Source organism: Gobio gobio (genome assembly GCF_949357685.1).
Source record: "Gobio gobio genome assembly, chromosome: 9".
NCBI lineage: Eukaryota > Metazoa > Chordata > Actinopteri > Cypriniformes > Gobionidae > Gobio > Gobio gobio.
Window position 1 is genome coordinate 37,966,840 of NC_137115.1, and position 27,051 is coordinate 37,993,890.

Below are 27,051 nucleotides of genomic sequence, written 5' to 3' on the forward strand. Positions count from 1 at the left end.
TGTCTGTTTAGAAAACCATTTATTTAATCGCATTAGAAAAAAAGCAGAAATCCAAAAGATCTTCATAGCAAGACAATTTAATGTGTCGATAGTAATCAAAACTGCAAAAAGCACTTATTTGACACCTAATTCAAAAAATTAATGTTTTGCACTATTTGTGAATGTTCAGCCTTTGGCATGATGCACTAGGCCACGGATCCTGCGCGTCAGGGCTTGGATGAAAGTGTGACGGGAGCGGGTTTTACTGTACAGCCCCTCCACCTCCAGCAACTTCCTCTGTAGCGGCTCACTGAAACTATTCGACACGTCACTCTGCAACTAAACAAACAAGAAAGGGTCAAAAACGATACTAAGCAGATATCTGGATAAGTTCAGAGAGCGTGAGATTTTTGTTTTTGAAAGTCTCTAATGCTCACCAAGGCAATATTGTGAAATATTAAATTTTAAAATAACTTTTCTATTTTAATATATTTGAAAATACACTACTCCAATCTTCAATGTCACATGATCCTTCAGAAATCACTCTAATATGCCAATTTGCTGATCAAGGAACATGTTAAAAAACAGCTGTGCTGCTTAGTTTTTGTTGTGGAAACTAGTGATGGGGCAAAAGCACTTGAACATGACAGCAACGATCGATCATCAAAACGATGATCGCCCTCAGGGTTGCCAGGTTTTCACAACAAAACCCGCCCAATTGCTACTCAAAACTACCAGGGGGTCCCCAGTTAAAAGTGGGTAAAATATGTGTTTTTTGGGCTGCTAAAACTCGCATTCCCGGGGCAAAATATCTCATAATTGGGGTCACTTCCACCTGCAGACATGAAAAACAGCCCGTGGCAACAGTGTTAAAGTAGCCGAATTCCACCAATGATCCCCCTGAAAATACATTTGTCAATTTTTTTGATTGGTTATTATGACATTTTGGGCAGTACCTGCGATCGTTTCGGCGCCGAGTCTATTTTTTCTGCGCTGCTCACGCATTTAAATGGACAAAAACTTCTGGCAGTGTTGTGTTTTCAAGTATTTTATTTATTTTTTTCACAGTGCTGGATGTCATGTAGTGAAGTGTTCCGTGTGTTTCACAATCACCATATGATTTCATGGTGAAATGTTTTATTCAGGACATCAGGTCAATTTTGATCAAGAACAATGCACTGTGGCTTTAATTCAGCATGAGCAGCGCAGCAAAAACAGACTCAGCGCCAAAACGATCACAGTCCTGCTGCTTCTGCTCTGCGACGCACCTCTGTGTGCGGTGTGAATGCTCTAATCTGTTAACATGGGCGGGCGAAAAAACTACGCTCTGCTAACGTGTGCAGTGTGAAACCGGCCTGATGTAGCGTTCACACCGGACGCGAATTATTCGCGCTATTCGCGCAAAGTTGGACGCTTGAACGTTAAGAGTTTACTCGCTTCGTTCGCGCGTGAAATTCGCTTCATTCGCACGGGACATTCACTTCACAACAGACACGAATTTGCGTCATAGAAGGGGCTTCAATCCGTGTATCATTCGTTCAGTCGATTTTTGATTTAATATTGAAAGTTGAAAAATGAGAAAACAGCTCGTTTTTCATTTTTTCGTTTTTGGTTCTGATTTTTCGTTTTTCGTTCAGAGGTAGAAAAATGAATAAACAGTTTGAATATTCGATTTCTACTCGTGGGCGGAAATTATACGCCCCTTTCTGCTGATTGGTCAGCCGAAGATCAAACTATTCTGTCATCGGTTCTTCCTCAGTTCCGCTCAGCAGAATAAAAGTCCTGTGCTTCTGCAGCTGTACGGATTCTTAACACGTTTATTGCAACTACATTTCATATTTTTCTCATCAAACAACCAGACTAACGAATGGCTCGACACAACCCGTCCCGGGCAGAGCCTAGACAGGGCTTTCTTCTGTGTAGATATTATTCACCTCTTTGCATCAGCTGGCAGTAGGCTATATGACAGTAAAAAAATAAAAAAATAAAAAAATAAATAAATATATATATATATATATATATATATATATATATATATATATTAAACACTAATGCAAAAAGGAAAGAATAATGCGTTGGAACCAGAAAAACCGGAGAACATAGATATTAAAATACATACTCTTCTTTTTTTATGATTTATGTTTTATTAAAATTGATCTCAAAAGATTTTCATTAAAGCCTGTAATAACTTGCCATTTCGGTTTGTTTCTCAAACCAGTATACCTTCAGAGCGCTTGGAATATATAGCACGAGTTGCATATATGGATTATGTTGCGATAGGCTATATTTGCATCCGCTTTAAAAAAATAAATAGGCCTAAATAAAAAGAGCAAATGCAAACAGGACCTTACAGTGATTAAGCCAAAAGTTAATGTGAGAGGGGATAATTAACACAGTGTATAGCCTATAACGCATCGTAGGCCTATGCATTTTGTAATAATAAGCACATTTTATAATTGACCGTATTCGCCAGAAAAGTCGCACCGAGTGTAATTCACACGCCGGGTCATGTTGAGAGAGAGAAACACGCGAACGTAGCATTGTTTTATTATTAGCATACATTCAGAAAAATACCGGTAAATAAAATACAACATTAACATTATAAACACTATTAACACATAGGCTACACTATGTAGGCTATGTGTAGGCTATTTTACTTCCCATCACTGTATGACAAATCCTTAAATGAATGGTATTCAGAAAACAACAAGAATGAAAAATATAAGTAGCCATATAATAAAAATATAGTAGAAGCCTAGTCTATATAAAATAGTCTATATATTATGCCATTTATTACAAACAACATTTAGTTTAAACACCAAGCCTAAATACATTTATTTGAATTGAAACATATCGACGTTGGGCTCGTCGCTCGTGCATCTTTCGTTCGGTCCAAAGTTTCCATATTTGCAATGTAACATTTGGATGCTATTATAATATTTATGTAAAGAAGGCTTCGTATTTCAGTCCAGTCCAGTCCCATACGGCTAAATCGGCATCTTCACATGCAGAGATATGAGTTTGGAATAACAGCAAGTACTGACTTGCACAGCCTTTTAAACCAAACTTTTTATGTTATGTGATTTCACGAGTCGCCGGCACTATCACTTCACCTCATTCGAAACAGTAAAATATGTATTTTATTTGTGTACATTTAAAATTCCTACAAAATGTCATGCCTTTGAAAAATAAAGAAAACAGGATGCACTGCTTTAGCGGGTCTTGGTCTCAACATCTGACGCACAACATGAACTAAAATAGGCTACAGCGAATACTGGACGTGCCTACTTTAAAAAGTCAACATTTCGTTTATTTGATGTTAAATGCATTATATAAATCACTTTGGATTAAGTCACGGCATGTTTCATGATAAAAAAACGTGACTTTACAATACAGAAAATATGGTAGGATATAGCAAATTATTTTGCGGACCCCTTGCACTTTCCTGGACTAAAACCACTGGTCTACACAGAAGAAAGCCCTGTCCTGTCTAGGCTCTGCCCGGGACGGGTTGTGTCGAGCCATTCGTTAGTCTGGTTGTTTGATGAGAAAAATATGAAATGTAGTTGCAATAAACGTGTTAAGAATCCGTACAGCTGCAGAAGCACAGGACTTTTATTCTGCTGAGCGGAACTGAGGAAGAACCGATGACGAAATAGTTTGATCTTCGGCTGACCAATCAGCAGAAAGGGGCGTATAATTCCCGCCCACATGTAGAAATCGAATATTCAAACTGTTTATTCATTTTTCTACCTCTGAACAAAAAACAAAAATCAAGTCGAAATGTCTTTTTTTCGTTTTTCTGAAAAAAAAGAAAAACGAGCTGTTTTCTCATTTTTTAAACTTTCAATATTAAATCAAAAATCGACTGAACAAATGATTGGCTCGTCTCATTGAGAAATGGCTGACATGGGCTGTGTTTACACGTCTTTTTTTGTTAAAATCTACTGTTAATGTGTGACAGCATGCCTTCCAGACCGGCAAAATAAAGTCGTCCTTATGTGCACATGCAAGTTATATATCTGATGAATCTAATATAGAATGCGTTTGGTTGACTTTACCCGCTAGCAAAGCTCTGGAGGGTGGTGTTTATTCACAGTTTCAGCTCAATTTTAATGCCCGACATTATTGACTGGGTTATTTGAGACGGTCATTTTGTTTTTAGATGTTTCTTTTTCAAAAACAATGATGCATCATAATCAAGCAGTTTTTTTTTCTAGTCATGTTCATCTTTTCATGTCAGGTTTATATTCCTCAACAATAATTTTTGTAAATGTATTCATATGCCTTCACCAACATGTGATTTAATCAGTTTCCTGCAGAAAATGCAAAATCACTCTTGCAATTTACCTGTTCAAGATCTTGCTGGCTCACTCTTGACACACTTAATCCTCTGCTGCCACTAGGATCTACACAGAAATAAATGGGTCAGACATTTGATAAATGAGTATCTCGTGCAGTAAAAAACAACCCAAAATGAACTGAGCTTTGAAGAAGGATAGTTTGCAGGACAGCTGACCTCTGTAACCTGGCAGAAGTGAGTCTTTGGGGTCAGTGGGAGTGCAGTAGAGCAAGTAGAACTCTAGGTGGCGCCAAATCACAAACAGGCACGTCTCGATGATATCTTCGAAGAAATGTCAAGAAAAATATGCAACTGTTGTCCACTTTCCAGGTGTCAGAATGTAACCGCCAGAAAAAATAAACACAGAATAAACAGTGAGAAGCTCAAGAAGTTATTTTGAAAAGCAAATTGGAGCATGTCTTGATTTCTCAGGCACTGTTTGTGTGTTAGGATACAGGAACAGAGGGCAAGAAGTTTGGCTCGGTTGTTGACCAGCTGGACGAGCCGGCGCTTGGCAAGCACGTTTCTCTGCACTGATGGGATCTTTTCCACTCCACCAGAACCAGACACCAGACCCTGGCACAGCTTTGCACAAAACGATATGTTACACATAGAAGTCTTCCAAATTCTGAATCTTTTAATCAAACAAGCAGAGAAAAATCAATGTGAAGCATCAGACATGTTCTGTCTTTGCGTGTATACCTCCTTCAGCTCCTCAGGAGGAAGCTGTTCCACTCGCTCTAGCTTGTTCAGGCTCTGTCTGTGGCTGTCATGGTACCGGAAGAAGTCAGTGGCGCTGTTCTTTAGTAGGAGCAGAACCAATCCCAGACTGGGAACCCGTGCAGAGGGAACAGACACATCTAATCCAACACAATGACAGGGAAAAGCAGTTAGTTTACAGAAGTCAGACGGTATTTTCTCAACATAGACGGACACTAAACAACCCCAAAGACCAACCTGCTGGTTCACTTGCTGATGGGCTGAACAGGCAGAGCGAGAACTGCGCTTCAGCTGAGCTTTGCAGCAGTAGCGTCTGGCAGTACTCCATAATATTGGCACAAATCTGAGAAATCACACAATACACATCAGAGTGAAACATCTAAAGTCTGAGATAAACTACTTAACTTTTGCCCTGATCTGCAGTCTAGAGAATTTGACACTAGTGGCCTGTCTGCAGATTTTGGGCAATCAAGAGTGGACAGATTTCAGAGAAAATCTCTGTCTGGCTTTTCACACTGCGCTTAACACCAGGCTAGAAGTCTGAGCGGGATGGATTTTTCAATACTGCTTCCGCCAAAAAGGTTTTAATCCTGCTCCTGCCCAAAACTTTCACATTTTTGTCCAATTCCTGCAAGTAAATTTTTCAGGCCTGGTCCAGTTAGACACTCGTTCTGGTGTCCAATTTCTGCTTAAGATCTCCAGTTACAGACTTCTGCGTGCTGTTATTATTAGATAATTATTTTTTACGGAAGCCCACGAGTCATTTCTTTCTCCCACTTCCAAGGCACATATCAGTATCTTCCCTCTCACAGCGGCACTCAGCAATTCAAAACTTGTCCCGCGCCACAAGGATTGCAGACCCGGGCCTTTCTAAACACTTCTTTTAACCCCGGATAGAGGGACGTTTCACACTGGGTATTCAGGGTTAGTAATGCTTTTGTGGTGTTAACTCCACTACGGGGTGTCAAACATGTACAGTGTGAAACCATGCGGTGTTAGAATGTTACGGAAGATGCTTAGCAACAGACAAAATTGCGTGTCTCATTAACATGCTGTGGACAATCATGAAAACACAGCGTGTTGTATATAAACGGTCGTTTCTGTGTTTAAGGGGAAACATCAAATGGTGATGGAAAACGCATCAATTGGAGTGAAGAAGAGACCATTTCAGTCCAAAAAGGTCCATTCAGGAAAAAGTGTGACATGTGAAGCAAGATAACCCAGGAATCTTTAAAATGACCCAGGGTCAACTATTTCAACTAGAGTGAAAAACCCTGTAGTGTATGATGGGCACAGACGTTAGTTTAACTTCAGGCTAAGAAGCCATCCAGTCTGAAGATATTCAAACATGTTTGACATTTTGAGCTGATTTATGATTATGATGATTTATGTTATATTGAATAATAACACTGTTATTGGCATTTATCATGCCTCTCCAAGCAGGTTGAGGCACATGTTTCTGCATGTGTGTGTTCGGAACGGCCCAAAAGTCTAGTAGTGTGTGATCCTCAGTCGATGACCAGTAGTAGACACTATGTTTACTGTGACATCTCACCTGCTGCATGGCAACCTCCATTTCCTCTCTCTTTTCTGCAAGGTCGCCTGGAGAAATGGTCTCCTCAATCTGCTTCAGGAAGCGAGCTCGATCAGTGCCCACCAGCCGCACGAGCAGAGACAACGACTGACGCTGAAGGAGAGAGAAAGAAGAAACATTACTCATTTTGTAAACTTCATACATTTACAGAATTTTCAGCTTTTAAAATGCAATCGACAATAATAATGTCATCTGAGAGTGTAACAATTCACTCGTTCTCTCGATGCATCAATTAAAAATCCTGACAATGCATATGCATTAATCTTGAAACTTATTTTTGAATCGTTGATTTCTGTTAATAACTGATTTAAAATGCTAAGAATCAAAATTAATCATGATTTGATAGCGATTCAATGCTTTAAAATATACATTAAATAACTACATGCACAAATTAATGGAGACCTTGTGCAGCGTTGTTTATGCCCTCAAAGCTCGCCTTCACAGATAGTCATGTGAAAATGTTAGGACACCCATTTGAATTCCATGGTTTTCTTTATCAGGACATAATAAAAAATTTAAAAAACATGGCAGCATAGCTTAGGTTTGCAAAGTTGCGTCTGAACACTTCTAGACTATGTCCTTTGCACAGACGAGACCAAAGTGGAGATGTTTGGCCAAAATGCACAGCGCCAAGTTTGGTGAAAACCAAAAGAGCATATCAGCACAAACACCTCACACCAAAAGTCAAGCATGCTGGTGGAGGGGTGATGATTGTGGGCTTGTTTTGTAGCCACAGGACCTGGGGACCTCACAGTCATTGAGTCGACCATTAACTCCTCTGTATAACAAAGTATTCTAGAGTCAAATGTGAGACCATCTGTCCGACAGCTAAAGCTTGGCTAAAATTGGGTCATGCAACCGGACATTGATCCGGATATATGAATTTTTCACGAACAGAACGGCTGAAAAAGAAAAGAATGAAGGTGTTGCAATGGCCCAGTCGAAGTACAGACCTCATCCTGACTGAAATGCAGTGACAAGAGCTGTGCATAAACAAATGCCCACAAACCTCAATAAACTGAAGCAATGTTGTAAAGAGTGGACCAAAATTCCTCCAGAATGATGCGAGAGACTGAGAAATCATGCAGAAAATGATTACTTCAAGTTATTGCGACTAAAAGCGGATGTTCAGGCAATTAAATTATAGGGTGTCCTAACTTTAATCACCCATGGTTTTTCCATCTTGACTTTATTTTTCCTTAATAAATAATGACAGTGTAATATATCACGCGTTTTATTTTCAACATTTTAAGACCTGCCAAGCACTAGATTATTTTTTTATTATGTCCTGATACAGAAAACCATGGAATTCAATAGGGTGTCCTAACATTTTCACATGACTGTATACACTGCACTCTCCGTTCACTGGATCGTGTTCACGCTCTGTCCGTAGCTCTTGCTGACACATTTTTTGAGCAGCTCCCACCCACTGCGATCACATGAGCAACTGACAGCTCTCACAATAACAGTTGAAGTAAAACCCGCTTATTCAAGGATACGCAGTTATTGCATGGATAGAACAAACACAATGTTATGTGATTTGTATATTTTCTGTTGTATATATTTACATAACTTGGACACAGTCTCCTCTGATAACAAATCACTCAAAATAGTAATGTAGACATTTTCTGCAAAGCTGCTTTGCAAAACAATATGTATTGTGAAAAGCGCTATACAAATAAATTTGTATTGAATTGAATGTAAGTGTCTAAAATGCATGTGCGCAGTTCCGTTGAAAGATAAATTACATTTAACTTAATGTTGTTAAACCCGAAAGTACGAAGGAAATAACATCTAATGGACAAAAGGTTTGTTTTGCCCCAACTCTCTGACCCCCTGCATGTAGCCGAGTAATTCACACCCTAAGACACATTAGAGGAAGCATTTAAATAATCCTATAAATGCACTTTTTTTCCCATTCGTGCAATTGAATCGCATCGAATATATTATGGGGAATCATCTGGAATTGTTCTGAATTTGCAAAAATGGTTCTTGAATTGAATCGGAAACCTATGAATCGTGAATTGAATCGATTCGCTCTACACAGCCATCATAATGAACTGCGAATGGTCTTCTTTAACCATATATTTAACCATTTCAAGTTCTTTTCTTCCCTTTAAAAAGAGGTTTTTGACATTCTTTTTTCAATATTTCACCTGGAATCTGCCGATGTGTCCCTGTATTTCCATAAGGGCGGCACTGTTGATTTCCTGTCCCATCTCGAGGGCTCCTGAAACACAAAATTGACATGCACAGCATTAGTCATGCATCAGTTTGCAAAGAATTTCAAACAGCTGTTGTGTTGCAGCACCTGGCAGTGCAGTCTTGCTGATGATGGCAGTGAGGAGAGAGAGTTCCTGTAGAGCACCCATGCTCATATCTTGACCATGCAGAATGGACTGAATGACATCTGAGTGAACAATGAGCCACTGAAGCACCTATAAATGAAAACACATCATACGTTTAAGTAATTTAAAATAATAAATTAATCATTTTTAATCAAGAAATTTTTGGTTTAGTGCATTCAGAATTTTCGGTTTCGACCCAGGATTTTCATTTCAATGCATTCCTAGTAATATTTCAAAATATTACTGCTTTTACTGTATGTTTCATCAAATAAATTCTGTCTTAGTGAGCATAAGAGACTTTTCAAAATCATTAAAAAATCATACCATCCCCAAACTTAGGTGTAAATAAACTTGCTTTTCCTCTCTCATACCCCTTTTCCACCAAGGCAGTGCTAGAGCTAGATCGGAGCCAGAGCCTAGTTTCAAATCGGTTCTTTGTGTTTCCACACCCAAAGCCCCAGCTCCGAGCCAGGAAAAGTGGTTCTTAAGTAGCACCAAAACATTGCTGGGCTAGAACAGGACTAGAAGTAAGAACCGATTACATCAGGTGCTGGGGGCAGGGTCAACAAGACCAACACAAACTTGAGATCCGCCATTGTTGAAATAGCAGCTAATGGAGCTAACAGCTGCTGCTCGTTTGTAATCTCCGTCTATACAATTTACAGCGAACTGCATGAATGCGTTGGATTCGCTGTGTTTTGATGCCGATGTAGGATCGTAAAGCCATGTGAATCAATAGTAACGCAATGTTTGCATTGTTGATGGAAGGCTTGTTCGCAGCGGTGCAGTGCAGAGACCGATCGCCGTATGATAACGAGTCCAGCGAGAGCATACGACTCCTTATGCTTTTGATTCACTCCTTTTTTTTTATTTTTTATATCATACGTGGATCGGTCTGCGCAGCGCCGATGCATCTCGAACAAGCCTGGTGTGTTTGTGTTTCCCACTGCCCAGGGTTGCCAGGTTTTCACAACAAAACTCACCCAATTGCTACTCAAAACAAGCCCAATCGCGTTTCAGGGGGGCTTCCCCGGTAAAAATCACATTTGGGGGTAAAATATGTGTTTTTTTTGGCATGGTTGCCTACTTAAATTTGCATTCCCGGGGCTAAATATCACATAATTGGGGTCGCCTCAACCCGCGGACCTGAAAAACAGCCCGCGGCAACAGTGATGAAGTAGCCCAACTTGGCAACACTGCCGCTGCCTCACTAGTGAGAAAGATGAGACGTATACAGTGACGTAAGACATGGCTCTGTTGTGGCTCTCAGCAGGTGGAAAAGCAAACCGGTTCTTAGAAGGCTCCTCTGTCGAACCAACTATGAACTGGGACTAGCTCTGGCTCTGAACTAGCTCTAGCACTGCCTTGGTGGAAAAGGGGTATCACTCCTACCATACGTCTTACTACATATTTAAGTATGCAGTAGGATGTGGTACTTCATACAAGTATATACTTACCCCATCACTAGCTAACTCTTTTAGCATATAGGAGAGATATGTGAATTGGGATTCAGCCTGTTTCTGAGGACATCATTACATGGACGTTTAAGTACCTGTGCTGCCCCCTGCTGGTGCTGCGTGGTGGTGGATGTCAAGATGACCTGCATCAATCTGAGAGTAGGTAGCAGGATCTGTCTGTATCTCTCTAGAGGATTAGGAATAAACCCTGATGGATCTCTCTGCCCAAACACTCTGAAAGAGAAATGGAGAACGTAAGGAGGCAGGGTAGCGAAAGACATTTGTTCATCTATAGCTTGGACTCTAGATTATAGAGTACCTGAGCGCGTCATTTTGAGGGAGCATGTGAAACACCTGACACTCCACCAGCTGACTGACCAGCCCGCAGCGCAAAAGCTCCATCGCACCCTGTGCTGTCTTAGCCACACGGGTCAGCAGAGCCATTTTGGACTCGTAGATGTACAGTGGTTTGAGTAGCGGAGGCTGAGGTGTGAGCAGAGTTTGCAAGGCGGCATCATCTTGTTTCAAGCTCTCGACCAGCACACGCAGGTAACCGCTGTTACACAGGTACACCAGCCACTGGCACTGTCTGTCAATAGACAACACCCGGTCCAACACTGCCAAAGCCAGCATCTGAAAAAGAGATGATGTCCTCGAATCAACTCAATAGGCATTTGAAGGTAAGATGATGTTGACTTGTTTGCTCTTACCCTGCCGATCTCATGACCGTCACAAGCATCTCTGCACACCACTTCCATAAGTGCAGTGCCATAGCTCTCAATAATGGCCAGGTTCTCTCTCTGCAGCTTGGAGAAACAATCTTCAGGGGCAGTCAAACGCTCCCACATGGATGTAGCTGAAAATTCAGCATTATATTAGGGCTGCTCGATTATGGAAAAAATCATAATCACGATTATTTTGGTCAATATTGAAATCACGATTATGTAACACGATTATTTCACATGACTTTGAGAATGTGTTGCATTTATTAAAAAAGACACCTTTCAACAATTCAATTGAAATTGTAACATTTGTTGTACTTTTTGAACTATTAAAATAAATAATACAACATATATTCAAATCAAAGTATAAAAGTATTCAAGTAAAAATGATAACCACAAATAAATAAGATCAACAATATGGTTCGGCTAGATATGCTTTTCAGGTACGTCTAACATTAGTTTTCAGGTACAGAAATGTATCAAATGTAAAATAACATTGCATATTTGAGTGCATAAATTAAAGATTAATCCTATTAAACTTACAAAAGCTATTCAATCAAGAGCAGTGAGTGATGTCCTTGTCTTTTGTTGACTGACATTAAACAGACAGCAGTAAAGGCTACTGCCCCTTTAAGACCTAATGCTCGGATATGCGTCGTCTTTATCGACTGTATAAAGTTCACTTAAGGCATATACAGACTATGTCTGCTAGGATACTCATCAAGATGGACATGTTGACATACGCTTTGTGTGAGTTTGTCCGTTCAAGAGCAAGACTTGAAAGAAAACTCAATATTTGCGCGCTGTGAGACGTGCGCGCTCTCGGATGAGCGCACAGACACATTTTCTCACAGCGCGCGCTACTTCTCATTCGCGTCTTCTGGCACTAAACCCGGGTGATGACGGCGAAAATGACTGGTCATATTCGAAAATATGGCAGCACTCGCATGCATTGAAAAAAGTTTACAAAGAGAGAATTATTAGAAAAATATGAAGGAAAAAAAAGGACGTTTACACGGCACCCCTGCTCTCGTCAGTTGTTGTTTCTTTATTAGATTGTCATAGGTCACTCTGTGTTTAATTTTCAAGTGGTTAAACAAATTCGTGGTGTTCCCTTCTTGCGTTGCAGCCACTGCCATGTAGCAAATCTTGCACGTAGCATGTTTCTGCTCGTCGTCTGATTCCTCGAAGCCAAACTGTTCCCAGACAACGGAGTTGGTTTTGCCTTTTTTGCTTCTGCCATCTTTACTCGCGCCGAGTTTTTAAATTCCAGCGGATGATATGCACACGAGTAACGAGACTCACGACCTGATTCATAGGCGGATGTGCGCGTGCACGTTTCATTCAGAACGCAAGACAAAATAAGTGTGTTCTTGCAAAACTGAACATGGCAAAATAATCGTTTTTTCTCGATTGTACTATTTTGGTGATCGTTGGGAGCCGAAATCGAAATTCAATTAATTGCACAGCCCTACATTATATATTTTATTTGTATTATTTTATATATTAGCAAATATTGCATAATATTGCTATGAAAATGTTTAAAAGCTTACATGCTTTTCATAGGCAGATACAATGCGAATTATCAATTTAAATCCCGAGACAATTATGATGCCCAAAAATTCTGTCTAGGAATGTATGTATATGTGAATAAAATAATATTTTGCCCTTGTATTAGCATATACGCGTTTATATACCTGTCTGCAGAGTCTCGGGCTCCTCAGGTTTCTGGGCAATTTGCAGGTAGTAAAGAAGAGCACCATAAAGGTGAGCCCGCAGACGTTGGAAACCTCCACCTTGATGTAAACAAATACCAGGGAGTAAGACAAGAAGGTTAACCATTTAACCTTTAACATGGTGGAATTAATTTACCTAGATCAGCTGTTTAGTCTTAAATGTGACCCGTCTAACCTGTGCACAAGATAAAATCCAGCAGCTTCCTCAGGATGAGGTGAAGAGCGGAGTTAGCGATCGAAGCAAATCCTGATCCAGATCCACCCTCTGGCCCCGCACCCTGCTGCTCAGACAGAACTGATTGGCTGAGGTGTGCTGTTAATGTGAAGACCGCCCCGGCTACAATTGGCATCAATTCACCCGCAGCATCTTCTGATAACACCTAGAAGAAAGAGATAAGTAAGTCAAATTGCTGTTCCACATTTGGATAAAGGCATCTGCTAAAGGCAAATCATCATAACTCGCTTCCTTTCCATCAGTTTCCCTACCTTGTCGTGCAGGTCCAAAAGCAGGTCTCTGATGATCAGCTGGCGCTGGTCTGCTAGGATGAGCTCTGAAGGACAGGCCGTGAGGATGGTCTCCACCAGACTCCTCCAGCTCTGCAGAGCGTGACGCTTGGCAGTGAGACTACGCCGCACACGGTTCCTCTCCACCACCTGCTGCAGGACTGAGTTCACTTCCTGATAGCGACAGAAATCATGAAAGAACAATCAGTACTACGAAACAAATCTCTTGCCTTTAAATAAGAGAGATGCATTCACCTCCATCAGCAGTGGTCTTTGCCCAATGGCCGCCATGCCCTGCAGTGCATTGATCTCTGCAACTAAAACTCGACGGAGCAACTGAAACATGATGAATCAATGAAGGAATTAATTGTACGTTTTATAATAAAATAAATTACAGTATGAGCTCTAGCGCATGTGGATCATTGAGCCATCCTCGTACCTTGACGTTGCAGACCGTGTGTCCCTGCTCGTTGACGTGTTCACAGTTGGTGATGACCTGTTCAATCTGAGTACGCTCAAAGAAGTCCAGCTGCAGAAGCTCTGGGGCCTCCTGACTGAAGTCTATAGCATCCAAAACGCTCAGCAGCCTCCTGCGTACTGAAACCACCAAAGGGCGAAGGATGATTAACTAATTCTAATCTAAATCAGATGGCTCCTTCCTTTGCCAAACGAGCAGCCCTTGGTGCAGAGCAGTCAGACTTTCCCTTACCTTTGGAGACGGTGCCAAAGTGCAGGAAACCGCTGACTGATCTACTCTCCTCCTCCATGCCCGTCTCTCCATCTGCTACAGATACAATGAATGCATTTACTTCAGTGCGGCTGGCTGGTCTTCATGGAACTCTGGGTATGTGTATTACCTGAATGTAATGTGTGTGGTTGGTCATCGAGAAGGAGGTTGAGCAGTCTCTGTGTGTGTGAGCGCTGGCGGTTCAGTGAGGTCACTCTAAGCTCAATGGCTGTAGTCTTCATCAGCCAGGACATCTGAGACAGAGCAGCAATCTCATTCTCTGTGGGACATAAAGATGGAATCAATCAGAGGCATTAACAGTTGTTGAAACCCAATTTGCATGCTATACTTCCTATAAATCATGTGAAATGGGTTACAAATGAAAGATAAAAATATATGTAATATAGATATTCCACTACCATCCATAGGTTTTTCTTGTTGGAAGAAAATAAATTATATGTTTTTGAAAGACGTCTCATCTTCACCAAGTAACTATTTTCTATTTTAATACATTTTAAAATGTAATTTATTCCTGTGACGGCAAAGCTGAATTTTCAGCATCATTACTTCAGTGTCACATGATCCTTCAGAAATCATTCTAATATGCTTATTTTGTGCTCAAGAAACATTTATTTTTATTATCAATGTTAAAAAACAGTTGTGCTGCTTAATTTTTTTTTTTTTTTCCAGCATTCTTTAATTAATAAAGATCAAAATAACAGCATTTATTTTAAATGGAAATCTTTTGTAACATTGTAAATGTCTTTACCGCTACTTTTGATCAATTTAATGCATCTTTGCTAAATAAAAGTAATAATGACTTTTACAAAAATTATTCCTGACGCCAAACCTTTGAACGGTAGTGTTCATCTTCCACTGGATGTTATGGACACACTAGTGGGTTGTCAAACTCAAAACAAAGAGTGCAGACAGGCAGTTCACCTGGTAGAATGAAAGGCAGGTGCTGCAGATGAGAGAACAGGAAGTCCTGACTGGTCCTGAGGTATCGCATGGTGGGCCCCGAAGTGTCAGGACACGCGCACAACTGATAAATTACCTGGGACGAACATAATATATTATATATTAAAATATTATACACACAACATACACACAAATAAATTATTAGGGTTGCTGCACATTTTTTAATCAAATTCCCTAGAACTAGATCAGGTAGGTAACGGATTTTACCTTTACGGATTTAAATTTTGTCTCCATTCGTTCCGCCATGCTTCTCAAACGTGTTGGGGATATTTACATCAGTGTGAATGCCTCTTTCACAGCATTAGCGCAGTGTTGTACATTTTAACCAGTTGATGGAAAAATATTCTAAAAATCTATCATAACTCGCCTTAATTTCTATAGTACCCAATTTAAACGTCTTGCGGCATAAATTGCTTGGCTTCATTGCTGTCATTAGTTCTTGTCAACCATCTCTGAAACCAGTCTTCCTCGAGGCAACGGGAGTTAAATTTGCACTTCCCCATTTTTCTCAAATTTGACAAGCTCACTGTGACGTACGTAAAAATGTAAAACTAGTCTAATTTTGAACTGGGTACTTCCAAAGACTTGGTGCTACACAGCCTAAAAATATATATATATTTTGCAATCAGATTTAAGATCTCATCATAAAATGAAATGCCTAGCAGAAAAAATACAAATATTTAAGACTTTTTAAATTACCTTAAAATCAGGAGATTCTAATTTCAGGCTTTTAGGACTTTTTAATGCCCGCGGAAACCTTGATTACACATTAACATATTTTAACCTGACGTAAAGGCCATTGCAGTGTCTGAATGTAAATCAAATGTAAATAATTAAACTTTGTGTACCTGGTAACAGAGTTCAGCTAACTGAGGGGCCTGTTTGGTGAGCACAGGTCCAGAGCGCCACTCACTGCCCCTCTGGAGCAGACTGAGGATCGCATGCAGGCAGCTCCGTGGACAGCCAAGAACACCTTATTGACGGAAACATGAAAATAAGGAATAAACATTTCCTGTTTCAGGCATAGCATAGTATGTGTGAGGTCCTGCATTTGATTGTTGAAGTTGAAATCTTACCTGGGTCCTGCAGGTTAGTGGAGGAAACTGGCTTCTTCACTTCATAGCCCAGTAGATATAGGCCCAGGTTGGGGCCCTTTAGTTCCAGAGAGGTAATCAGAAGGTTCAGGATGTGGATCTGGGTTTCATGACGGATCCGGGCCACCCGTTTCTCAGGGTCTGAGTCTGTCCCAAGAAAAAGGGGTGTTAGATGCTGCTTTAAACAATTGACATATGGCCATTTTGAGATTATTAAGGACTCACCATCTGTGCTCACTCCCTCCTGAGCTTCCTCACTGTCCAGACACTCCACAAAACCAGCCATCAACTTCTCACTCACTGCCTGCTCATTACAAAATTATTACAAAGTTATTTCATATTTACAGCTCTTATTCATTTTATTACCTATAGACAGTGACTATGTTTACATGTGCACCAAAAATGCAATTATTTCTAATAATCAGAGTATGGTCTTAGTCGCAGTAAGATGCTTATATGACACGAGCAGAACTCTTCACTCCAGTTTACATGCAAATTTCATTATTCGCTAATAAGTATGCTTATACCACACTCAGATAGGCATACAGTATGCATGTTACGGCTATTTTTTTATTATACTCGCATTGATCTTCTCGCTGTCTGGATGAAGATGCGGAGCGAGGTGTGTTAAAAGAGTTTAGCAATTTGAAGAAGAGGAAACTTCAGAATAATGCTGCTGAGTTCATACATGAAGTTGTGTGAACAACACACAGCATCCGTGTAGAACCGAGCACATGCACACATTCAAATCGGCGTACACCACATAGTTAAATGTGAATATGGTTACTACGATTATGAACTTAATCTCATAAGTATTGCGTTTACATGAAGTAAAGGTTAATCATAATATTGCCAAAATCCCATTATAAAATCGCAATATGAGGGCGCATGTAAATGTGTGAAGTCTCTTACTTGATCATGTGTGAAGTCTCCTACCAGTCTGGCCTGGATGTTTGGGTAGCGTGTGATACGGCGCAGGATCTTGGCACTCTGGAAAGCAGCATCAGGGTTCGAGCTGCTGTGGTACAGGTACCTGTGAAGGCCAAACAAGTCAAATCAGCACAAGTATCCCTGAATCAGACTTACATTAAATCATTCCTGAAATTAGTTAGTAAAATAATTATTTAGCTGTGAACAATAAATAGTAGATATATATGTAAATGTAGAAAGCAGACCTGGCGATGTTGGTGATGTGATCAGCCCGTCTGCTCTGAGCACTGACGCCCTGCAGGAGCTGTTCCACAGGGCAGACAAGTAGCGATGTCTGACTTTCTCTCAGCAGATCCATAAACGTTACCTCCTTCTGCAAGGCCAGCTCCAACAAACACAGACAGTGCAGCACTGCCGACTCCAACTGCTTCTTACCTACAACAGCAGCACCGACATAATGTAATGAGCAAATACAAAAACTGGAATAATCAGCCATTATTCCAGTCTTCAGTGTCACATGATCCATCAGAAATCATTCTAATAGGCTGATTTGGTGCTCAAGAAACATTTCTAATTATCAGTCGTGCTGCTTAATATTTTTGTGGAAACTGTCTTTACTCTCACTTTAAATCAATTTAATGCATCCTTTCTGAATAAAAGAATTAATATCTCAAACTTTTGAACCGTATTTAAAGGAATAGTTCACCCAAAAATGAAAATTAGCCCATGATTTACTCACCCTCAAGTCATCCTAGGTGTATAACATTCTTCTTTCAGACGAATATAATCAGAGTTATATTAAAAAAGTCCAGGCTAATCCAAGCATTATAATTGCAGTAATAGTTGCTCTGTTTTTGAAGTCCATAAAAAATGCACCTGTCCATCGAATAACGTGCTCCAAGCAGCTCCTGGGTGTTAATAAAGGCCTTCCGAAGCAAATGGACGCGCTTGTGTAAGAAAAATATCCATATTTAAAACTTTATCAAGTAAAGTTCCAGCCGATCGCCTTCCGTGGAAAAGTGTTGAAAGTTGAAAGTGAAACTCAAGATGCGTACGTGACGTCATGACGAGTGTACCTGGTCGCATTAGTCTTTCAGAGGACCTTTCAACACTTTTTCCATAAATTGAACAGGGAAGGCGGTCGGCCGAAACTTTACTTTATAAAGTTTTAAATATGGATATTTTTCTTACACCAACACATCGATTCACTTGCGAAGGCCTTTATTAACACCCTGGAGCCGTGTGGAACACGTTATTTGACGGACAGATTCATTTTTTATGGACTTCAAAAATAGAGCTATTATAGAACTTTAATAGAACTATTACTGCAATTATAATTCTTGGATTAGCCTGGACTTTTGTAATATAACTCAGATTTTATTCGTCTGAAAGAAGAATGTCATATACACCTATGATGACTTGAGGGTTAATAAATCATGGGCTAATTTTCATTTTTGGGTGAACTAACCCTTTAAGGTTTAAATACTATATTTAATTTATTTAATATATTAAATAATAATGTTGTGATTGGTAATGAGAGTTTTAAAAGTGTTACTAACAAATATGACAGGACATAAAAAAAGTGCAGAGCAAGCATCTTATACTGACCAGGGAAGGGGGCGTAGGTGTCTAGCTGACGAGCACCCTCCTCCAACAGGCTGAGGCAGAGAGAAAGAGTGGGCGAGTCATTCAGCAGGTGGAACATCAGGCTGTGACCTGGGGGCTTATGGGCCAGCACCTGTTCCCCCTGCAGTTCCACCATCTCTTGCAGGAAGTCCGCTGGCTGTGGCTCATATTCTCGTAGAAGTTTGTGAAAGACCTCCAGCACTGCCTCAGCTACCTCCCACTGGAGAAAAAAGGAAATAAAAGATACAAGACCATCAATGGAGGCGAGACAGAGATAAGAGACAAATCTAGCAGGCTGCTACAAACCTTTTCTGCTGGCCGACGGTAGGCACGTGTGGGGAAAGCCAGAAACACAGAGTCACGCAGGAAGTCAAGATAAGGCTGAAAGCCTGGTGCACGCAGTCCTGCTCCAAGATTCACCGGAAGTGCACTCTCTACCAGAGTACTAATCAAGTGACAAAAGCCTCTGGTGAGTGGATACTCCTCACAGCTTGATTCAATCTCGTTCAGCTCCACCTGTTAGAGGAAAATGAAATTAGTGCCACAGTAAAAGCAAATATATACACACTCAGTAGGGCAGCACAATCAATGGAATTAAAACTGGAATCGCACTATGGCTTAGACTGCTGAAAATTCAATACATTTATACAATGTCTGTTGCGGTGTGAGGCATGCTACGTGTCCTTTTTTACATGAGCAGCTCTCATGTCTTTATTCAGTGTCACAGTAAATGCTATCTCAAATCCATATCCAATATTGTACTGTAAAATAAAATTATTTTTAAAATATTTGTATTTAGTAATAACACAAATCTTAATAATCTATCATACAACTGAGCAAATTGTGAAGCCCTACAAACAAGCACAGCAAATTTGAAGCTTTAAAAATAAAATAAAAAACAGCAAATCACAAGTAGATTTTTGTTTCTAAATTGTGTATCCCTAATACTCAGTATATATGACAAGAAACTGAGAGTTTACCTCAATCCCAGCTGCCTGTCTCTGTCCAGGGACTTTTACTGTCTGCAGGATCTGAGAGGGAAAAAACAACATTGATCAATATCATTATAATCAAGTCAACTCAACTCAAAAAGCCACTAAAGTGGGAAAACCACACTATCTCTGTTGAAACTGTTTAACAAAGAGATTGTTGAAGTTAGTAGAGCTAATTCAGTTTAAACATTCATTCTTTTAGTGAAGGTCAGTTTGGCATTATAGGCTGGAGTTTTATTTAACCTGTGTGTACTCCAGAGATTGCCAGAGGGAAGCAGCGATCTCAGGTGATTTGCCAAATGCGGCGAGAGCATGCAAGACTTGAGCTTTCAGCACGGGCTGAACGCTGCACTGCAGCAATCCCAGCATCACCACCACAGGCGTCCACTGAGGGTGTTCACAAAGAGCCAGACGTGCATTCTCACTCTGAAAAATATAAGAAAATGTTTGAAAACAGACATACAAATAGGGCACTTATACCTACAAGATGATGCAATGAGGGCTGGGTTTTGACACTGATTTCCTAATTAAATTTGACTTAGATTTACAAATTTACAGATTCATATTCAATAGAGATTTATTCTGGAATTTCTGCAGATTTTTTGTATAATATTGTATAATACTAGCCTGGATGCCAGCCGAATTTAGCCCCGCCCACAACATTTGAGTTTGGGAAATTCGGTCTGGAATTGATCCGTTGTGGAGCAACTATGTCCGAACAGGAGCTGTTCGGACCAATGAAATTGTTAGGGCAGGATTTATACGATGATGTACAGATGATAAACAGTAATGCAAGCATTCACGTCACCAAAGAGCGCTTGGGTTGAATTTGTTCTAATCCTAAACAGACAACTTGTTCATATATGCGTTCATCTTTACTATTTCGCTCAAAAATTATGATCGTGTTGGTAGGTACTCCACGTGTGAATGCCAGTTATTTACATTGCTTCTTCCGATCTCTTATATTGGGCACTTTTTGCACTTAAATTGGCTTATTCTTACTGTTGACATTGAAAATGATGCATGTGTTTTTCTAAGGGATTGCCGTTTTGACAGTTTCCACCTGGACATATAGGCATATTTGCAAATTATTTTTAATGTATTTGCCCTGCTTTGATCCAATTCTTTTTTACAACACTGGCAGGAGCGTTTACACTCATCTTATTCAATCCAACTGAGGTCTTTCCTGATTCGGTTGAAACACACCTCATAATCACAGCCCAATGGAGCAGTATCAGACTCATATTCTGACTAGAATTGAGTATGACGACGTCAGGCTAGTATAATACAGTTCAATGATAGCAATTACATGTTTTCCAACTTGCTAGTTTGAATTCAAAAAATATATTTTGCACAACAGAATTGAAATGTTTCAATTAATCGACTGATATAGTGATCTTTCACTATTTAGTATATTGCGATATATGTGTGCTATACCCAGGTGATGATAGTGGTAAGCAGCTGGAGGAACGCAGTGAGGCCATCCAGCTCTCTCTGAGTGATGCCTCTGATGGGTGGGTGGCGGTACTGTGTGCTGTCGGCATTGGGCACATCAAGGCGCAGGTTCTCGTGGTAGAGCATGAGAGAGTGGAAAAAGTGCTCCCATGACACTATACTGCCCGACACTCCAGCCTGCCGGTTCTCTCCTGAAACAGCCATCATAAATAAACTTGTTTACAACAGCACTCATATTACATCTTTCACGTTTAAGATCTGAGGGCGCAGTTACCGTGTGGAGCTCCGTTGGTTTTAAGCAGACTAAAGCAGTAGTGGGAACACTGAGGGCCATTAGCAAGTCCTTTTAGCATGCGCAAGTAAGGGATGTAGAGAGTAGCAGGAAGCAGATCACCCATCTGACGCACAAACTTGGAGAGAACCACCTGAGGTGACACACACACAACATGTATATTTAAATGTAGTGCTTTATTTCAATTAATCATGCCACATCACACCTGAATATATTTAGGCACTGTATATTGTATTACGAGCACATTTTTCTATAAAAATACATCTTTAGTATGGTTTAGCACAGTTAGCATTTTCTGACCTGTTTGTGAGGGGGTCTTTGGGGAGGTACGCCAAGAAAAGATCCAGTGAATGAAGTGTGCTGAAGAGACTCAGATGGACACCAGAACTCCAGGGCCAGCTCAAGTTCAAATGGATCTTTACTGTAAAACTCTCCAATCTGAAATGCAACATTATTCAGGGGTGCATGAGATCCTAATTAAATAGAATTGCGATTTCAGAAGCAATATGTGAAGATGCAATTAATTTCCTGGCTGTAGAGAGCCATGAAATGCTAAAGAATTCATCAAGTCTGTAGTACATGATATAACATGTAATAAATGTAAAAGGATACTCACAAGGATCATGAGGTGGTCCAGGTCCTTGCGTAGAGATGATGGTGGCTCGCTGCCCATCTGCAGAGCCATGTGGATCAGTCGAGCATCTTCATCAGCACGGTTACGCAAATGCTTCACCTGCAAACAACACTCTTCACTTAACATCTTCATATGCACTCATTATCAGAACAGGATGAACAGGATTGGGCATCCCCTGGTGTGTTTGAATAAATAGCTAAAAATGCATGCATTTCTCCTCGCACCTTCATTGGCATAAGAGCCAGGAAATCAGTAATCATAGAATGCAGTCTGCGTGTGTAGAATTCTTCTTGGCTGAAGCCATCACTTCCCAGGATGCCCTCTGTCAGGAAGAGGAAGACACTTCCCAAAAGTGCCTGGTCTGCCAGAGCCTCATCTGCCTCAGTGTACTCCACTAGAGCTGAAAAGAAAATGGATGAAATTGGGAGAGAGTACATTAACCTGATAACACGTATTTAAATGTTTTCATACATTTTCAAGGTTTATCTACTCTTTGCATCTACTATAACAAACATATGTATATAGCATATACAGATCATGTTCATTAACCTGCGCCCTGTGGAAGTTGTGACAGGGCCCGCAGAGACAGAGCCCAGGCCATCTGCACCACTGCCTGCAGTCCTGGAAGCTTCCAGCCCTGGCTCTCCACCAGCCGACTGTGCACTGCTGCCACATACTGCTTCTCCGTCAGTAGAGGCAAGGCCTGGAGCAAATCTAATCAACACACAAACAAAATGTATTTGTGAAAATGTAATACATGATCTACTCTACCAAGTAAACAACATTTTCTAATAATCATACTTGTATACGTGTGGATAATAATAAAGCATTTATAGCTACCAACGATGGTTGAAAAAAGCATGAATACCTTCTCTGTCCTCTGTTCCTTGCTCCAGAAAACTAACATCCAAGCAATAAAGCAACGCCATGACTAAAGCAAGGTTGACGCTATCCAATGAGCCATCAGCCTCAGCAGTCACTGTCTCCAAGTGACCGATGAGAGCCAGGGTGTCATCTTTGCTTAGAGGTGACTGGCATGTCCAGGCAAACAAACACTCTGCCAGTGACTGTCGGCACTCTTTGATGAGGTCGGATACCTGTACCATATGAAAAATACTTCTTTAATACCTACTGTCCATTTACATTTATTTGCATATGTAAATATCATCAATATGTATAAGATGCTTCACCTCCTTCCTGTGTTTCTCATTGCCAAGGCCCCGCTCTTTCTGAAGTCTCTCAAACTCACGGGTCACGCTGACATCTGAGATCAAGTTCAAGATCTGCTTGGTCAAACCCTGAGCCATCAGCTCATCCGTGAACCGTGTGGTGAGATTCACCAATTCAGGACTACATGGGAAGAAATCATGACAATACCAAAGAATTACATTTTAAAAAACATCAACAAACCTAAAATAAAAGACAAATGAATTATTGTTGTTTTTTGTAATGAACACTGCACACTTCTACAATCTATCTGAAAACATGGTTTGGCACACTAGTACATGAAATTGTTTGACAAACTCAAACATCTTTTCTGTTTTGACTTAAATCCTAAGAAGTTGGGACAGGATTTGTCCTTTTTAAAATAGTCAACATTCTTTAGTTCAGTGGTTTCCAAACTGTGGTCCGCACACCCTAGGGGGTGTCAGAGCAGGAGGTTTGCTTGGAGGTCAAATATGGATGCAAATTTTTAAAAAAAGTACTGCCACTGAGCTCATGTTTCCTTATATGTAAGGCTTCAAGGACAAAAGGTTGGGAACCACTGCTTTAATTCACAGATGTGTACAGAGCAGTGCAGAAATGAGTCTGAAAACCCAGAAACATGCTTTTGCACTTCCATAAATGGATACATTTAAATGGGTTTTTGGTTAAATTCCTGAAATAAGGTCTGTGGATAACACAAACTCAAGATATTTTAATGTTTTATTCCATGACATTTTAAACATTTATGTGTCTTGAAACAGATGGTTGTTAAAAATTGGCTAAATGGGACTAAAGAGGCTTTCAGGGACATTACGCCAAACAGGTCTCTACTGTCACTACTCTCTTTGTGAAGATTATCTTGAAGAACAAAATGTGTAATACTCATAAACATTTGTTGGTCACAGAGCATATTTTCAGCAATGACCCAAAGGCCAATGGAACATTCAATTGGCTTTTTGTTGATGGAGTAGAGTGATGCTAACTTTTGGTTTGGACTACAAAAAAAAGCGTCACCCCTGCATAAAATGTGAACGTATCAGCTAAACAAAACAAAAGCATATAGATGGCCTCAAAGCTAACAGATAGGACTAAAAGCTTACATATCTTAATGTGATCTGCAATAAAGATCACAGGTGCAAAATCCCATATTTCCAAAATCCTGGGAGGTGTTGAGTGATGCAATCAATAACCTGTGAACCTCTTGGATACAATGTTTCTTAAAAGGAAAGAATGGGGGAAGCATGGAAGAATGATCTTGGTGAGACTAAATCATGGAGGATGCATGAAGGAAGAACAGCAAACCTCAAGTCAAGAGTGAACGTCTTCCCGTGTCTGGACTGGATGAGCGAGCGGAGGGAGTTGGCCACACAGCGTTTGCCATCCCAGTAAAGGAGCACAGCTACCAGGCCTCGAGTCAGGCCGGGGAAGTGAGGCTGCTGGTGCTCTCCTAAAAATACACACAAGATCACATTATTCAAAGCAAAAGGGATGTGACGGTGAGGAAATTTTCTCACCGGTTAATCGGCGTGACAACACCGGTAATACCGGTATTACATCTCATCCACATTTTACAAATTAATTACAAATTCAGTGGCGGCATTTGCTTGAATGGTAGGTTCATTATTATTCTTAATGAAAAACTTTCGTTTTACTCAAGCTGAATTGAGCAGTTCAGTTTTCAATTATAGTGTCTGTTCTCTAACTGAACTAAATGATTTTTTTTACTAAAAAAAAATCGAAACGACTGTTGGGGGTGGTGAAAGTGATGTATTCGGTGTGGCTGAACACAGTGTAACATAGACTATCGCAGCAAGCCTACAAAGCAACTTCACTGCAATGATATCATATGAGCAATGCGCATTTCAACGGTACTGAATGAGTATGTTGAGTGTGCGTACCTGCCAGCAGCAGTTCAAGGGCAGCTAGTTCTCCCAGGTCAAAAAGGTCACTAAGAATGAAGGCTTCTGAGATGAGCTGCTCAGGAAGTAGTCGTGCTCCCTGCTGGCCCTGAATAGCAATGCCTTCTGTGCTGGCTTTCCGAACCTTCTCTCTTTGTTCCGCACTCTTCTGCTGTTTTGCACACAAAAAAAGATTTGAGAATAAATCATTCAGATCGGTTTTGTAAACTGATTTTGAAGCTTTGTACTCGACAGTACAATTACAGGTTCCCACATGGGTCATCATTATAAAAACAGACTGAAATGTTTTGAATCTACGGAAAGTAAAAACCTACTGGGTTTTTGAAAAGGGAGAGGAAGTAGGGTTTGTGTTTCTTCAACTGCAGATCTAAAAGATGAACACTCTCAGACTGACGTTTCCATATGGCGCCCTCCACGGCTTCCCAGAGCTCCTTCAGCGGGCCCCACAGACTGGCTCCTGCAAACAGATTCAAAATATGTCACATCAAATTTGGTTTATGTCACAATATAAACGGTATAAGAGACACTTAATTGTAATGTTCAGTAATATTATCAATTTGACTGCACTGACACTATTGTATGAGAACTTGGACGATGACTTTTCGGCAGAGCTGCTTTATAGCTCATTTGACTTTGATTCATAATTGACAAATGTTGCAACATCGAAATTGTTATTAAACTGAACCGAATTAACATTGAACTGATCCAATCTGAATAATGACACTATCGTCTTCTGTAGAGCTGCTTGTAGCTGAATTGAACTCTTTTCATAATTGATGAACAGTTATCGAACTGAACACAGAACTGACTTAAGCTGATTAGCTGAATAATGACACTACTGTCCTCTGTAGAGCTGCTTCACAGCAGAATTTGAATTTGTCTTATATTTGATGACGTTTGCATTATTGTTATTTTCCTGTTTATTACTGTGAAGCTGCTTTGAAACAATCTGTATAAACTAAAGTGCTATATAAAAAGATAATTTGTCATAAAATAATAAAAATCCTTTCTTCTGTATACACTCTCAATGACTGTTTGGAGGATACATACCTAGTCTATTATATGAATCGCTATTCATGTTCATTTTGTCCAACAATTTGTTAAAAATACTTAGCGCTACAATGTTGAGTTGCCTTGACTTAAAATAAGAGGTTGATTATTACAACATTAATACAGGAGGTTATAAAAAGACATATGAAGCATGGAAAACAACTTGGATATCAACTTTAAATTTACTGACAACCAGGGCAGAGAGCAAAATATGAGCAAAAATTAATGCAAAATAGATGCCATGAATCATATTTAAGTAATAATACCACGCTAAATCATATTCTTAAAAACACATTAAGGCATTTTAAGACTTAAATCAGACACTATCTTCGCCATTATTAAGCTTATTTACAAATAAAGAGCGTATTCACAAGTTCGCTCTAAGATACATTAATGTTTCAGATAAACTGCTTTGTCTGGTCACACAGAGAAGAAGGCCTTACAAAGACTTTACCTGTAATAATAATTATAATAATGCGCATAGATAATAATAATGAATGCAGTGTGACGCATATAGCTAACTACACACTTTCGGCATATTTACTAATGAAGGTAACATGGAGAAACTAAGTATTTGTAAATTAAATCATTTGAATTATATTGGTTTGACTGGACAATATTCGATACTCTATGCTGTATGAAACATGGAGTAGGTTTATAAAATAGAATATATACATTTATACCTGAATTTACCGCCATCTGCGTCGCCATGTCTGAAGCGTGAGTGGGCTGCCCCGGATTTT

General features: G+C 40.0%; 1 protein-coding gene across 2 annotated transcripts; it reads right to left on the reverse strand.

Annotated features, from left to right (window-relative positions):
* nup205 (nucleoporin 205) lies at nucleotides 1–27,051 on the reverse strand. Of its 2 annotated transcripts, none has more exons than XM_079825511.1 (41): nucleotides 26,992–27,051; nucleotides 25,573–25,715; nucleotides 25,238–25,409; nucleotides 24,642–24,786; nucleotides 23,324–23,483; nucleotides 23,002–23,230; nucleotides 22,683–22,847; nucleotides 22,358–22,533; nucleotides 22,116–22,232; nucleotides 21,800–21,937; nucleotides 21,482–21,632; nucleotides 21,190–21,398; nucleotides 19,996–20,178; nucleotides 19,741–19,791; nucleotides 19,067–19,276; nucleotides 18,743–18,980; nucleotides 17,380–17,569; nucleotides 17,117–17,237; nucleotides 16,430–16,508; nucleotides 16,187–16,351; nucleotides 15,959–16,083; nucleotides 15,072–15,186; nucleotides 14,260–14,409; nucleotides 14,112–14,186; nucleotides 13,842–13,999; nucleotides 13,658–13,738; nucleotides 13,385–13,576; nucleotides 13,074–13,278; nucleotides 12,860–12,958; nucleotides 11,151–11,296; nucleotides 10,760–11,073; nucleotides 10,536–10,674; nucleotides 8,947–9,073; nucleotides 8,792–8,865; nucleotides 6,597–6,728; nucleotides 5,279–5,384; nucleotides 5,024–5,181; nucleotides 4,777–4,906; nucleotides 4,499–4,603; nucleotides 4,330–4,388; nucleotides 1–318 (listed from the first exon to the last, which is right to left on the reverse strand). In XM_079825511.1, the coding sequence occupies exons 1-41, from the start codon at nucleotides 27,017–27,019 to the stop codon at nucleotides 166–168; spliced, it is 5,913 nt and encodes a 1,970-aa protein (XP_079681637.1). In that variant the 5' UTR covers nucleotides 27,020–27,051; the 3' UTR covers nucleotides 1–165. The 2 variants fall into 2 exon arrangements, with proteins under 2 accessions (XP_079681637.1, XP_079681638.1); XM_079825512.1 differs by having other exon boundaries at nucleotides 14,112–14,183; nucleotides 26,992–27,036.